At 48.8% G+C, this 15015-nt stretch overlaps 1 protein-coding gene across 2 annotated transcripts in view; it reads left to right on the top strand.

The window, feature by feature from the left end:
- The first annotated feature begins 10821 nt into the window (after nucleotides 1–10821).
- Nucleotides 10822–15015, top strand: part of DHRS7B (dehydrogenase/reductase 7B) — a 37859-nt gene continuing 33665 nt past the window's right edge. Inside the window, exon 1 of one of the 2 annotated variants that reach the window (XM_083153457.1) lies at nucleotides 10822–11053. Coding sequence is in view for 1 of the 2 variants with exons in the window: in XM_083153458.1 (XP_083009584.1) it covers nucleotides 11034–11053 (20 nt within the window). In the remaining variant the exon portion in view is untranslated. The remainder of the gene's footprint in view (nucleotides 11054–15015) is intronic. The other variant, XM_083153458.1, reaches the window with a different exon arrangement.

Here is a 15015-nt window from a genome sequence, read left to right as displayed (position 1 = left end):
GATTTAGTTTATTTAAGGTATTTCGTGGGACACCAATCAGGACCAAAGTTTTAATTATTTCATCCCAAAACCTACTAACCATCTTGCAGCTCCACAACAAGTGGTCAAGGGTGGCATCCCCTTCTCCACATTTCGGACAACTATCAGACCCTCCTCCAGCGAATTTTTTCATTCTAACAGGCGTTACATACGTCCTGTGTAAGATGTTAAATTGGACCTGTTGAGTCCGCATTAAATTTGTTGCTTGTCGTGGGCCATCCAAGGCCACCCTCCAGCCATTTTCATCTAGCTGGGGGATGTCCTTGGTCCATTTTTCCCGTAGGACCCCTAGTTCCTCAGATTGAGTAAATGAGTGTAGAAAATTATACATTTTAGACAAGCGTTTACCCTTCGCTAGTTGTTTAATGAAGGTTTTACAAGGAGCCTCCACCACCTCCCACCGAGTGGACTTGCCACCTACAGTCATAGCACTCCTTACTTGAAGATATCTAAAAAAAACTGCCTTAGGTATACTAAATTCTGCCTGCAGCTGGGAAAATGATTTCAACACCCCTTCCTGGCACCATTGGCCTATTGTATTAGCACCATAGGTATTCCACACTAACCCACCTTGTTGTTCCTTGAGGTCCCTCATGCCTGTTAGCGAAAGGATTGGAGTGTCTGGATCCAGACCAACTGCTTTTGTTAATTTACAAGACCATCTCCAGATTTTAACCGCTTGGCTAATTATAGGAGGAAGATCCCGCCGGAGCCCCCTCACAAACAGTCTCTGGAGAGGTGTATAATCTGGATCCACACACTCCACAAGACTCCGCAACTCTGCAGAGTCTTCTCCTGGCCTAACCCAAGCACATATTTGAACCATCTGAGCGGCCATGTAATATAATTTAAAATCAGGAAGGGCCATTCCCCCTTTATCTCTATCCCGACTCATAACGTCCATTTTTACTCTGGGCATTTTATCCCGCCAAATAAATGAGGAAACTATGCTCTTTATCTTCCTAAAGTGCTCATCCCCAATAAAAACTGGGGAATGTTGCACTATATACAAAAATTTAGGCAATAATGCCATCTTAACCAGATTAACCCGCCCAATTTGAGATATCTGGAGTCTGGACCAACTACGGCATTTAGATTTTAATACACTAATATATGGAATTATATTTTGGGATATAAAATCTACTGAGTTCCTAGTAAAAGAAATACCCAAGTACCGGAATTTTCCCACCCTCTTTAGTTGTCCTTCGGGTACTAGGCTCAACCCACCCTCAGTTCCCAACTGGATATAATTAGATTTATCCCAGTTCATTGTGAGGCCGGAATATCCCCCAAACTCTTGTATGAGTTGCATTACCACAAATAGATCCCCAGGCGACGCTAGACCAACCAACAGATCATCTGCGTATAGTGAAACTAAGTTCCTGCTGGGACCCCTACCCCCGTTCTCTCCCCCCAGGGCTGATCTCAACGCACATGCCATAGGCTCCACCACCACTGCAAACAGCAGAGGGGATAGAGGGCATCCCTGGCGCGTCCCTCTGGAGAGAGAGAAAGAGGGGGATGTAAACCCATTGATGGTCACTCTAGCCCTTGGATTTTGGTATAGCAATGAGACCCGTTTTATAAACAACTCCCCAAACCCAAAGGCCTGCAGAACCCTCCACAAAAATGGCCATTCGACCGAGTCGAATGCCTTGTTCGCGTCAAATGACGCGAGCACTGCATCCGACCCCCTCATCTCCTCATTCTGAAGGTAAGTATATGCTCTTCGGAGATTAATCATGGTCGACTTCCCCTCCATGAAACCCGTTTGATCGGGATGGACCACCTGATCTACTACTTTCTGAAGTCTAGTTGCCAAAATTTTAGCATATATCTTTGCATCTGAGGTTATTAATGATATAGGCCTATACGAGTCAACTCGAGTCAGGTCTTTACCACTCTTGGGGATCATGATAATTGCAGCCTCTGTCAAAGACTGAGGTATACACTCCTCTTTTTCCATACATTGAAAAACCCTCAACAACTGAGGACCCAGTTTGCTAATATATTTCTGGTAGACCTCCCCGGGGAGGCCATCAAGGCCAGGGGCTTTGCCCCCTGGAAAGGAGTTAATAGCAGCGTTCACTTCTTCCACTGTCAGGGGGGCCTCCAGTATATCTCTTGAGGAGGACAGCAGATTTGGAAGTTCCAACCCTGCCAGGTACTGACAGATTTCCTCATTACCGCTACTTAATTTAGACCTATATACCTCTTCAAAATGTGTAGAGAATAATTCTGATATTTTAGGGGTGTTGGTCACCTCCTGACCTGATTCTAGCCTAATCATGGATATAATGTTAGATGGGCTCTCTTGTTTCATAATATGTGCCAAAAATGTCCCTGTCCGATCCGAATTGGCGTACCACCTATTTGACCCTGAGGTTAGCCGTCGGCACGTTACCTCCTGAAGATACTCCACCCACTCCTTTTGGGCAGCCTGCCACAGCGACCTGGCTGAATCTGTCTTATCGGACAGGAAGGTGTTTTCAAGACTAATCATTTTATCTTCTAATTCCCTTGCCCTCTTTCTACTTGAGAGCTTCAGGAAGGCTATCTTTTTAATAAACACCCCCCTCAAATACGCCTTGAAGGCGTCCCACACAACAATATTTGCAGAGGACCCATCATTTCCTTCAAAGAATTCATCTATCGTTTTCTCCATCACCGCCTGATCCCCCATTTGCTGCAACCAATATGCCTGCAGTTTCCAGTATCTGAACCCAGTCTGGATCTCTAGGTCAATCTCCATAGTGACCGGTTTTAACAGGTTTACATGGTATATTTGTACCTTCCTCCTTCTACCCTCCTGTCAGACCTTGTAATTGACCAGTCCCACCTCCTCTATGATCTCATAAGGGCCCCACCATTGTGCATACATCTTAATTTTATGTGGTGGATACAAGCACTAATGCCGCCTATACACGTCCCGATGTGGACATGCGTTCTGTGCTTAACTAGCATCCATCACATTGCATTGCATGCCTTGTGCATGCCTTGTGCATGCAATGTGATGCAATGTGATGAAAAGCAAGTTGAAATAAAATGTGCAGCACATACTTTTTGTACTGTGCGATGAGGTTCTGCAGGAGCACGCACCTCAAAGCACACATCGCACAGCCCGCATCGGGACATGTATGGCCACCTTAACACTTTGTCTCCCGGCTTAATGGACCGGTTGACTTAGGTAACATCATACCTTTGTTTTCTGATGTTGGGCCCTTTCCATGTGTTCATTCAGGAGTGGCACAATATGCCTTAGATGGCCCTATAATTGGAACACAAACTGATGACGTTAGGGTCCTGGCACGGTTGTTCTTCCCACCCTTCTTTTAAGAGATCCAGAATCCCTATGGGCTGTAGTGGATTGGGCTACCTCTCTGACAGCAAACATCAAATAAGGTAGGAGCAGATCCCAATCTCATTTTTCTTGTAACAATGCCCTCTTTATAATTTGCTTAAGGCAGTATTTTTCAACCAGTGTGCCGTGGCACACTATTGTGCCTTGAGCTGTTCTCAAGTGTGCACCCAGATCTAGAGATACCCAAACCAGTTTACAGCCACCAGCAGTTCAACTCTTATTTACTGAAACATGGTTTCCTAGGGTAGTCCAGGAACTGCAGTAGCTCTCCCGGATGCCTAGCTTTGGTAGTCTCTGGCACCTTAGTTGCTTCAGTGGCTAATGTTTTGTTTGTGTCATGCCAGTTAACTCCTGCAGCAATGAAAATGTCATGGCCCAGAATTAATGTTTAAGGTGGTCCGGAGGTCACCACTGCTACCATTTTTAATGGCCAGCCTAGAATGATCAGGGGTAAGTGTACACTTGATCTCTCCTCAACATTGCCCTGAATATACAACACCCTGACAGAAGGTAGGGCCTTGACGACTCAAGGAGGAACCACGTTGGCAGTGACAATGGTGAGCTCACTGCCAGTATCCACCAGTGCCTAGATCTCCCAGCCTTCCAACTGTACCAGCACCCGGAACAGGAAGGACTCTGCTTGGGATACACCCACAGCCACCATGCTGACCAACGGCCAACCGCTTTTACTGCACTGCAATCAGTGTCGTAACTAGAAATTATTCCCCCCCCCAGCCAAAACAAATCTGCCCCCCTCCCCTGTAAATAATAGTGGTGGTGGTAGCGAGATCAATGCTTGCATTCTCCACCAATTGTGAAAAGGATCACATACACAGGGATTCAAATTAACTCTTTGATCTTTATTTTGAACAGCAGGTCACAGCATACTAAATAAATTCCACAGGCAAGTGATTTACAGGCAGCAGCATACAGGTAATCCAGCATAGAACAGACATACATGTGTGATTTCTCCTGCAAGCGTTCACAATTATACCATCATTAATTATCAACCTTCCTTCTCTCTAGTACAGAATGCAACATGCTTGAGGCCAGTGGTGTAGCTTGGTTTGGGGCGCCCCCCCCCGCCGTTAATGGGGGGGGCGCCTCCCCCCCTCCCCGCCGACCTCCCCCCCGGCCGCCGGTGCCCGCCCCCCCCCCCCCCCCCCGCAGGCTTACCTGTCTGCGCATCCCGGCTCCCCTCCTGGCTTCAATTAATAATTCTATGCAGACGGACCACGATAAAATGGCCGCCCCCATACCGCAGACAGTTTAAGAGAACAAAAAAGAGAAGGTATGTGTGGTGCGCAAATCAACAGCAGCTGGCACTGGGCGGTCAAGCCCTAAAGGGTACAGTAGTAAAAACAAAAGAGTAGTGCCTGCGCTGGCTATTCCAAATAATTGTACCAGACGTTTCTCAAAAAATTATAAACAATTTATTTAAACATATAAAACAAGTATTAAAATTCACACTTTGCATGCAGATGCCCGGACATGGAGTCTGGGGACTGGGATTGTATTGTATCACTGGTGTAGTGATTATAAACAATAGGCTGCTGAAGAATTTGATTTTATGGTGCTGACATAATTATTTTATATTACCATCCTGGTCGGTCTGGATGATGTTGAGTAGTCCAGACTATGGATCACAGTCCAGAGTATGTCCTATATAGGCAGGGACTCCAAAAACTCCACTTGATATACTACGTCCTTTTTGGGGAGCTGGAAGGATTAGGGATTTCTCCAAGGCGGACGTCTGTACGTGGGATGGGCTGTGTACCGTGGTTTTCATACTTGCTCCTGAAGAAGCCGGAGGTCTTATCCGGGGAAACGCGTTGAGCTTTCCAATTACCCTCACCTGTGCTGCTGAGATTTGGCGACTGACACCACTCCACCTCCCTAAATGGGATCCATCCACAATACTGGTCCAAGATCCATCTGAAAACCACGGTACACAGCCCATCCCACGTACAGACGTCCGCCTTGGAGAAATCTGGAGTTCCATCTTTGGGATATCTGCTTGATCCCTAATCCTTACAGCTCCCCAAAAAGGACGTAGTATATCAAGTGGAGTTTTTGGAGTCCCTGCCTATACAGGACATACTCTGGACTGTGATCCATAGTCTGGACTACTCAACATCATCCAGGCCCTTATTCTGGTTGGTGCGGTCGAGCCGCATATGCGGCTCCGACCGCACCAGACGAATCCCCGCCTACAAGACGGATCGGCACGGCCGTCCGTACACGGACGGCTGCCGATCCGCATGAAAATGGTGGAGGCGTACGCCTCCACCATGGTGGGAGCTGCCCCCTGCATTCGATGGTCGTCGACCATCGAAGGCAGGTCCGCACGCCGCGGCAGCTCCCGCAAGCTGAGACCACACGGACAATCGTCCGTGTGGTAGCTTGTATGGGGGCTGAAAGCTGACATCCGGCGACGTCAGCTTTCCGCCCCCATGAGTTGCGTCATGGCCTCATTACCATGCGTACGCCCCGCGTTTGCATGGGAACGCCCATGAAACGCGGGGCGTATACATAGGGAAATGAGGGCATGAAGCCCCTCACGCCCCTATACGCCCCCTTTGCGGCGTACTAACGTTATGTGCGGCGAATTCGCCTGCACATGCGCAGATTGACCTCTGCGCATGTGCAGACGGAAAACATCGGCGGTACGGCCGCACGCGGGCCGTACCGCACGAACCAGAATAAGGGCCCCAGACCGACCAGGATGGTAATATAAAATAATTATGTCAGCACCATAAAATCAAATTCTTCAGCAGCCTATTGTTTATAATCACTACACCAGTGATACAATACAATCCCAGTCCCCAGACTCCATGTCCGGGCATCTGCATGCAAAGTGTGAATTTTAATACTTGTTTTATATGTTTAAATAAATTGGTTATAATTTTTTGAGAAACGTCTGGTACAATTATTTGGAATAGCCAGCGCAGGCACTACTCTTTTGTTTTTAGTTTAAGAGAACAGTCTGCTTTATGGGGTGGCCATTTTATCGTGGTCCGTCTCCATGGAATTGGTTGAAGCCAGGAGGGAAGCCGGGACGTGCAGACAGGTAAGCCTGCGGGGGATGGGGTGCGGGGGCATTACTATAGCACTATTACTATAGCACCGCAGCCCCCCCGGCACCCCCACGTGCTATAGTTACGCCACTGCTTGAGGCCCATGGAAGGTGCTATACTCCACTAATTGTAAGACTCCTAGGTGCACTTCCTGGGGACTCGCTAAGGCATCCCAGAACAGGGATAGCCATCAGTGTGGTCACAAACGACGGTTGACAATGATGGCAATAGTTCGAATGACCATCGATGGCAGTATACTATGAGATGGGGACCATTAATGGTTATGCCCATTATCTTTAATAAACTGCCCTGTGGGCCAATCAGAACCTAGGGGCAAGGCCTTACGGGTGAAGCTATTCTCCCTGTCCTGGCTAGGGATGGCCATCAACTATCGATGATTTGAAAGCATCGATGGTTTATGGCCAATGTCGAAGACTTTTGCCATCAATGTGGGAGAACCAGATGGCTTCCCTACATGGATGGCAAATGAGAACTGATGTTTCTTTTTATCAAGGAGCCAGGTCACGGAGCATAGCTATGCCCGCCGACACCCGGAAGCCCCACCCCGAGTGAGTTCTGATTGGCCCATGGGCCATTCAATCAAATATAATATCACATAATATCACATAGTTTATGATTATCACTGATAGCCATCCCTAGTCCTGGCGCCTTGGGGGGGGGGGACGACTATTTTGTTATGCTGTGCCATTGATGTAGGGCAGGCATGTCCAAAGTCTGGTTTGGGGGCCAATTGCGGCCCGTGATGTCACTTCAAGCGGCCCACAGCCTCCAGCCAGAAGCGGGCGGCTGGAGGCTGATGTGGGGCGCACAGCACGGGACTGGTGGGACCCCGGCTGCCACTGTGAGACGTGTTTGCCGTCTTTCAGTTGAGTATGTGTCCAACTCCTGCTGCTGCAATTATATATCACCCACCACCACGATCAAAGTGACAGCAGTGTGCGGGGAGCAGGGCCAGCAACAGAAATCTTGGGGCCCTGTACAATGGTATTTCTGGGGCCCCCCACCTAATCCCAAATCCACACAACGCTCTTCTGCATGAGCCTCATTTAACCTTTCGCTGCTCCAGATGCTTTTCGGGTGTGGACTTCTCTCGTTCTCAGTCCTGCTCGCTTGGCTCTTGGCTGTTGCTTCCTGCTGGCTTCTGGCTGCTGCTGGCCTGTCACTTTCACAAAAGAATGCTGACCACTATGAGCAGGCAGGGCAGGTCTTTCACAGAGTGCGCAACAGACGACCCACGCATGCGCAGTAAAAGTACAGGAGCCAGAGACTGAGGACACAGCACCAGTGGTGGATAAGGCTGTGCGCCTGCCACCCCAGGCCGTGTGCACTCACAGAGTAGATGGCTCTGTGCGCCAAGTGGCAGGGCGCACACACAGTAGATGGCAGTGGCACACAGTGAGTCAGTCAGACTCAGCCAAAAACAGATGGTGCACAGTAGACGGCCAGGCCGCAAGGGTCATTGACAGGCCAGCTAGTACAGGCAGTGGCCGTGCCGGGGTATGGAAACTCTGGGGCCCTTCAGATCTCTGGGGCACGTCACATTTGTCCCCCTTGACCCCCCTGTCGCCTGCCCTGGCAGGGAGGGGGGAGCAGCAAAGGGGAAGCTTGCTCCCGTAATATGTGGAACGGAGAAGGGTGGCGGCGAGAGCCCAAGCATCTGTCTCCTGCAGGGGAATATACAGTGAGGTGAGGCAGTATGTGGTACATTCAGAGAAGGGTTGGCAGGCTGGGAGACATAGTGAATGGGGGCAGAGTGGGGGGCATACAATGAATGGGGTACATACAGCGAAGGAGGGGCAGTTTATGGAAATATACAGTGAAAGGAGCAGGCTGGACGACATAGTAAATGGGGGCAGGCTCAGTAGCGCACGCAGGGGGGGTTTCTGAGTACCCAGAAACCCCCCTAGGAGTCTAAGGGTCCTCAGCTGAAAGCTGAGGGTCCCCTCTTTCCATGGGTACCAGAATTGTAAAAATCGGCCCTTGGGAACTGGAGATATCTGACTTCAAAGCAGTGGACCCCATCCAAGCCTGTTAATTGTTATTCCCAGTCAGATATTTCAGGTTCTGTCTGACTTAGAGTTTTTCTGGGACTCTCTCCCTTTGATGGACACTAGAAGCTTGTCTCTACTGTTCCCATAACCAGAGATATCAGCCTTCCAGCAGCTGGTTACTGCTCCAGCTCCACACACCTGGTATGTAGTATTATATTTTCGTGGGCAGATTGCTCTGCCTCCTGAACTCTGATCCCCTAGTCCCCAATACCATTTGGTAGGTGGGATTCTCTAGTTTTTAAATTAATTAAAATCTAAGAAATCTATCTCCGGGAACTGTAGATATCTGCAGTCAAGCAAGCTGTCCTCCCACCAGAAAATTATGAATAATAAGCCCACTCCACTATACACCCCTCCTCTGCGTATTAAACATCCTCTACCACCCTGGAAGTTATGTATCAGGTCCCCTTCATTCAGCCCAATGCCCCCTTCTCCCACTCCATCTCCCACCATCTGTGCAGTAAAGGGGTAATTAGTGGAAATTACTGATCCAGGCCCTAGATGCTGAGCGGTTGATATAATACCCCCTACCACCCGCAGGACATCAAAGCTTCCCCCACCCCTACCGCTGAATGATCGGTAGGGGCCCCAATACATTGCTATGCCCAGGGGTCTACACTGCTGTTGACACCCCTGTATGTATAAAAAAAGGGTTTATTTTTACTCCCAGCTTGGCGCCCCTTTCACAGACAATAGAGTGAGGTAAATAGTAATACTCTCCTTCTTTACACGTTAATTCCTCTGTCCCCTTCTCCCTTCTTCAGATGATCCTCGGAGATGATATGCAAATAGAGAACATAAAAAATCCAATGTGTAAAGAACGTTTGTATATTGTTCAATATTCGTGATTATTCTATGTATATATCACGGGAGCGTACATCAACTCACTATTGGTAAGCTGAGACACACATATCTGGGTTTCTTTAATAATGGGATATCGTACCCCTACTCACGATGAATCGTAGATTTCAAAGCACATAAAGGTATCTTTCCGATATTTTTCTCATAAAAATCGATTTATTCAAATACAAACTCCAAATGAAAGCATAAAAAAATACACTATTAAACAGACTCAAGTTAGAGGGCAGTGGTGCAGTGTAGTCTACACACAGATTTTCCAGAATTCCGGACCTGAAAAATGTGTGGACAAACACTCACCCACTTACCTTCTTGCCTTATAATCTGATGTGTAGGTATCGATGATAAAAACAATTGCAAAGCACTATTCCAGACACAACATGTTTCGAGACTAAAGTCTCTTCCTCAGGTCCCTGGGGGTCATACAGTGAATGGGGGCAGGCTGAGGGACATACAGTGAATGGGGGCAGGCTGGGGGTCTTACAGTGAAAGAGGGCAGGCTGGGGGACATACAGTGAAGGAGGGGCACGCTGGGGGACATACAGTGAATGGGGCAGGCTGGGGGAAATACAGAGAAAGGGGGTCAGGTAGGGGAATATACAGTGAAGGAGGGGCATGCTGGGGGACATACAGTGAATGGGGGCAGAGTGGGGGACATACAATGAATGGGGGCAGAGTGGGGGACATACAGTAAATGGTGCAGAGTGGGGGCATAGAGTGAATGGGGCAGAGTGGGGGACATACAGTGAATGGGGCAGAGTGGGGGCATACAGCAAATGGGGGAAATACAGAGAAGGGGGGACAGGTGGGAATATACAGTGAAGGGGCATGCTGGGGGACATAAAGTGAATGGGGGCACGCTGGGGGTCATACAGTGAATTGGGGCACATACAGTGAATGGGGGCACGCTGGGGGACATACAGCGAATGAGTGGGGGACCATTCTAATGTGATTAATGGTTTAAAGAATGTCAGGCTGAATGGTCGGTCCCCACACATTTTCACCTCACCAAATCTGGCCTTCTTTGCAAAAAGTTTGGACACCCCCGATGTAGGGTAACCACCTGGTTCTCCCCCATCGATGACCATACTTACCCCAGAAATGTAGTAGTGCAAGGGACAAGGGAACAACTTATACATGTGTATGTGTGCCACCATTTTATTTATTTTTGCTTTCTACCTGAACAGTTGTTTTTAGCCCTATCTCCTTCCCAAAATACAAGGGTTAGGAGGATAGTAAAATGCCCATTTAAGAATAGAAGTTATTTACCCTACATCCTGCCGCCTATAGACTATTTAAGCACACTGTGCTCCTGCCTGACAGAGAGGGAGCACACGTCAGCGCAGTGAGCACTGTGCCATGTAACAGCTGTCTACGGGATTTTCTGTCAAGAGAATACAATTCACCCGCGTCTAGCAACAAGAGGGCGTGGTCACGTGTTCCTTGCGTCATGTGAGGCCCGGTCACATGACGGCCTCAGCAAGCACCCACGCTACGAGCGGGCAGGTAGCAGCAGTGTTTAATACTTCGTTCTCAATCTCTGCAGAGCAGACCCACAGCATCCTCCTCTGCTCCACTCAGCCTGCCCACCGTTTCCATGCCCACAGTCACCGAGCAGTTGGATGAATGGTACTTACAGTAACCAAGTGAGTCATTTCCCTGCAAGCTGCAACACTTAATTTTAGAGTGACAAGAGTACATCAACGCAGACAGAAAGGATACACACTGTATACTATAATGTACCAATTATGACCACAGTTTGTGTATTTATATATATATATATATATGTGTGTGTGTGTGTGTGTGTATAATGTATGTGTGTATATATAATTTTTACACACTATCGCAGTGGGTGTGAGCCATAGTTTCCTACCTGACCCTCTCCATGTGGCAGAAAATACTCTGCTCCTGGACTTCCCTAATGTATGATTGCCAGCACCTGTGGTGAAACACCTTTACCTAGCTCCCCACAGGTGCTGGCAATCATACATTACCAGGGAAGTCCAGAAACAGAGCATTCTCTCCTGCATGGAGAGGGTCAGGTAGGCAAGTATGGCGTGAGCACCTGTTTTGAAAGCAGCACTATCCTGACAGCGGCTTAACTATAGCATTGCATATAACATAGTTAACCCCGCCCCCCCATCCCCTGCAGACTTACCTATCTCGCTGGTCCCGGCGGCTCCGTTCTTCTGCTGAGGACCACCACAAAATGGCCGCCCCCATATAGCACACTGTTCTCTGAAACTGGCTGCCCCCATATAGCACACTGTTCTCTGAAACTGTCTGCTGTATGGGGGCGGCTATTTTGTGGTGGTCCTCAGCAGAAGAACGGAGCCACCGGGACCAGCGCGATAGGTAAGGCTGTGGGGGATTTGGGGGGGGGGGGGTAGTAGGGGTGCTTGGCGAAGCGGCACCCAAAACGTAGCTACGCCACTGTATCCTGAGCTGTTTTGGTTATCTGTTATAAAAGTCCATGTGGAATGTCTGCTCAGCCGCAGGCTAGTCCCATACGCACTAGGCAATTTTGTTCACAATATTGCTCAGAAAAAGCTTTTTGAGCGATATTGTGGGCAATATTGCCTAGTGTGTACACTCCCTGTTGTTACCGATGCATGATCCCGTGCGTCGTTAACAAACACCCCCACATCCAGCAGGTCACTGTTAACGATGGCTACTGATCCCCCTGCCAACATCCCCACCCACCGTCACTCACCTCGCAGCCAGTATCATTGGCAATTGTGTATGCACTTGCCAATGCCTGCCCTGCTGCCAATATCGGCATCAGGAAGTGTGTATGTGGCTTTATACAATGACAAAAGGAGTGTGATGCCATATACACACTAGCCATTATGCTCTATTAGCAGTATCGGTAGTGCTTGCTCCTGAACTCCAGGGAAAATTATATTCATTGAACACACTGAACGATATTGGTACATTTTTTTTTTATCATTCAGTGACATCATTGGGACCAGCTGAACATGTGGGTCATTGGCTATATAGTCAAAATTGACTTAAGGCCCCCATACACTAGCCGATTTTCGTCAGATTTCGGCCAGATCAGTCGGATCTGGCCGAAATCAGACCAAAATCGGCTAGTTTTGATGTCCCTCTCTGATCCGATGCGCGGTCCCGTGCGCATCGGATCTGCGTCGGGTGGTCGGACCTGCTGCACGTCCGACCACCCGACTTGGGACCTAGTGGAGGGAGCAGGGGGGGCTGGGGACGCTGCGGGGGACACAGGCGGCATAGAGCCGGGCAGGGGGAGCCGGGAGCTGTCAGTACTGAATAAAAAAAAAAAAGCCCATACAATGAATGGGCGGCCTGTGATTGGCTGAGCGCTCTCTCAGCCAGTCAGCAATTGGCTGAGAGAGCGCTCAGCCAATCACAGGCTGCCCACTCATTGTATAGGCTTTTTTTTCTAGCACTAACAGCTCCCGGCTCCCTCTGCCCGGCTCTATGCCGCCTGTGTCCCCCGCAGCGTCCCCAGCCCCCCCTGCTCCCACCAGCAGCCCTGCTCTGTAGCCCCCCTGCTCCCCGGGTTTTTTACATGTGATAAATCGAGACGATTTATCACATGTAAAAAAGGGCACATCAAGTGCCAATCTAATCAAGCTCCCCCGGGGAGCAGCCGGGGAAGCTTAGGGGGAAGTCGGGAGTCGCCCTAGTGCAGGGGTCTTCAACCTTTAAGACAGTGTGGGCCACATAAAAAAATTCAACGAAGCCCGAGGGCCACTATGCTCTACTGTGGTATTTAGCACAGCTCTTAATAGATAGAGAGCACAGCCCCGCATAGATAGTTGGCACAGCTGCCCATACACATAAACCCTGCCCCCAATATATAGGGCGGTATTCAATGAGCCAGAATCGTTGGTCACAGTGATCCAGATTTAACATTCGCCTGCCAATCGCCGGTTTTTAGCTGTGAATCGCCATGCATGGGGATTCGTGGGGAGTCGCCAAGTCACCCTATTCAACGTGGCTGAGAATCGCCGGCCCTAACGGCGATTCTCAGCCATACCGGCGTTTCCCTATACAGCCGCATTAATGTAGTCAGTTGTTTAAAAAAATGCAGAGAAATGCAAGAAAAAAGCAAATTACCCTGGACAAACGCTTCCCATACAGCATACGGCAAACGCTGGGTAATCTGCTCAAAGGGCAAACGAAGGAGTGAGGTGGGGAGGAGAATCATGGGTAAGTGAGGTGCACCATGGGTAAGAACAGTGCTTTGTGGGAGAAAAAAAAATACCTGAAAAAATTAAATATATATTTGTATAGCACTTCTACGACCATGACATCACACAAGGGCAGCAAATAATAATACATTAGACTTGCATAGTTAAATAGAACACTTAAAACCAATTATTTCACATGTTCCTATAAAAGTTCACCAGAAAAAGATGACGAGGGACACTCGGTGAGGAACGGCGATATGAAAGAAGAAAAAGGAATCGCCAACTTCTCATTGAATACACTTTTGGCGATTCCCCTCAACTACCGTCGATTCCCCATGTAAAATCCTATAGACAAAAAACGGCGATTTGTAGAGAATAACATTTGGCGATTGCTGCTTCATTCACCGGTCGTCATCGGCGATTTCAGCTCATTGAATAGGGTGATTCGCATTTGGGGCTCCAAAAATCACCGTCAGACACGATAAAAACACAGAATCGCCATAAAACTTGGCGATTCCGGCTCATTGAATACCGCCCATAGCACCAGGGCTATTTCTAAACAATTAGGGCCCCAGTGCAAACAGAATAAAAATGCAGCCCCCCCATATATAACTTGGTATTTAAGAAATTGCGCTCCCAAAAAGGGGTGTGGTCTAATTATAAGAGTGTGAACTAGCAGGAAAAAAAATTACCTGACACCTAACTTTTGTAACCTGCATGACCAAACATTGGTTACCGCAGGAATGGCTGTTTTCCTTCAACGCTTAAGTTGGCTGTCTAAAGGCCGCACAGTGACATATAAACATGAAGGCCCATTACACCATGATGCCCATTGCACATTATGCCACACAGCGGTGATGCCCATTGCACATTATGCTACACACCGTGACACCCATTGCACATCATGCCTCACACCATGATGCCTATTGCACCTTGCACTATAAGGCCCCCAATACTCCTGCTTATGCATATGATGCCCCCAGCAGTGCCTCTCACAAAATGCCACCAGTAGTGTCCCTCATAAAATGCCACCAGTAGTGTCCCTCACAAAATGTCCTAGTATTGCCCTCCATAGTCAGCACTGCATTGCACAGCATGCCAGCCCTCCCTTAGTCAGCACCACATTGCACTGCCAGTCCCCCCTCCCCCATAGTCAGCCCCCTCCCCATACATAGGGCCACATTGCCCCATACACAGGGCCACATTACACTGCCAGCCCCCCTCCCCCATAGTCAGCACTCCCAAAACATTTCTAAATGCAGCCAGGTCACCTCACCCCCCCCCAAAACATTTCTAAATGCAGCCAGGTCACCTCACAACCCCCCCCCCCCAAAAAAAAACATTTCTAAATGCAGCCTTCTAAGCCAGCTCACCTCACCCTAGCCAGCTCACCTCACCCTCACCCCGACCCCCACCCAGGGCCGGCGCCACCACTA

The sequence above is a fragment of the Crinia signifera genome, chromosome 7 (genome assembly GCF_055691185.1).
Source record: "Crinia signifera chromosome 7, ASM5569118v1, whole genome shotgun sequence".
NCBI lineage: Eukaryota > Metazoa > Chordata > Amphibia > Anura > Myobatrachidae > Crinia > Crinia signifera.
This window is presented reverse-complemented; position numbering and strand designations above follow the sequence as displayed.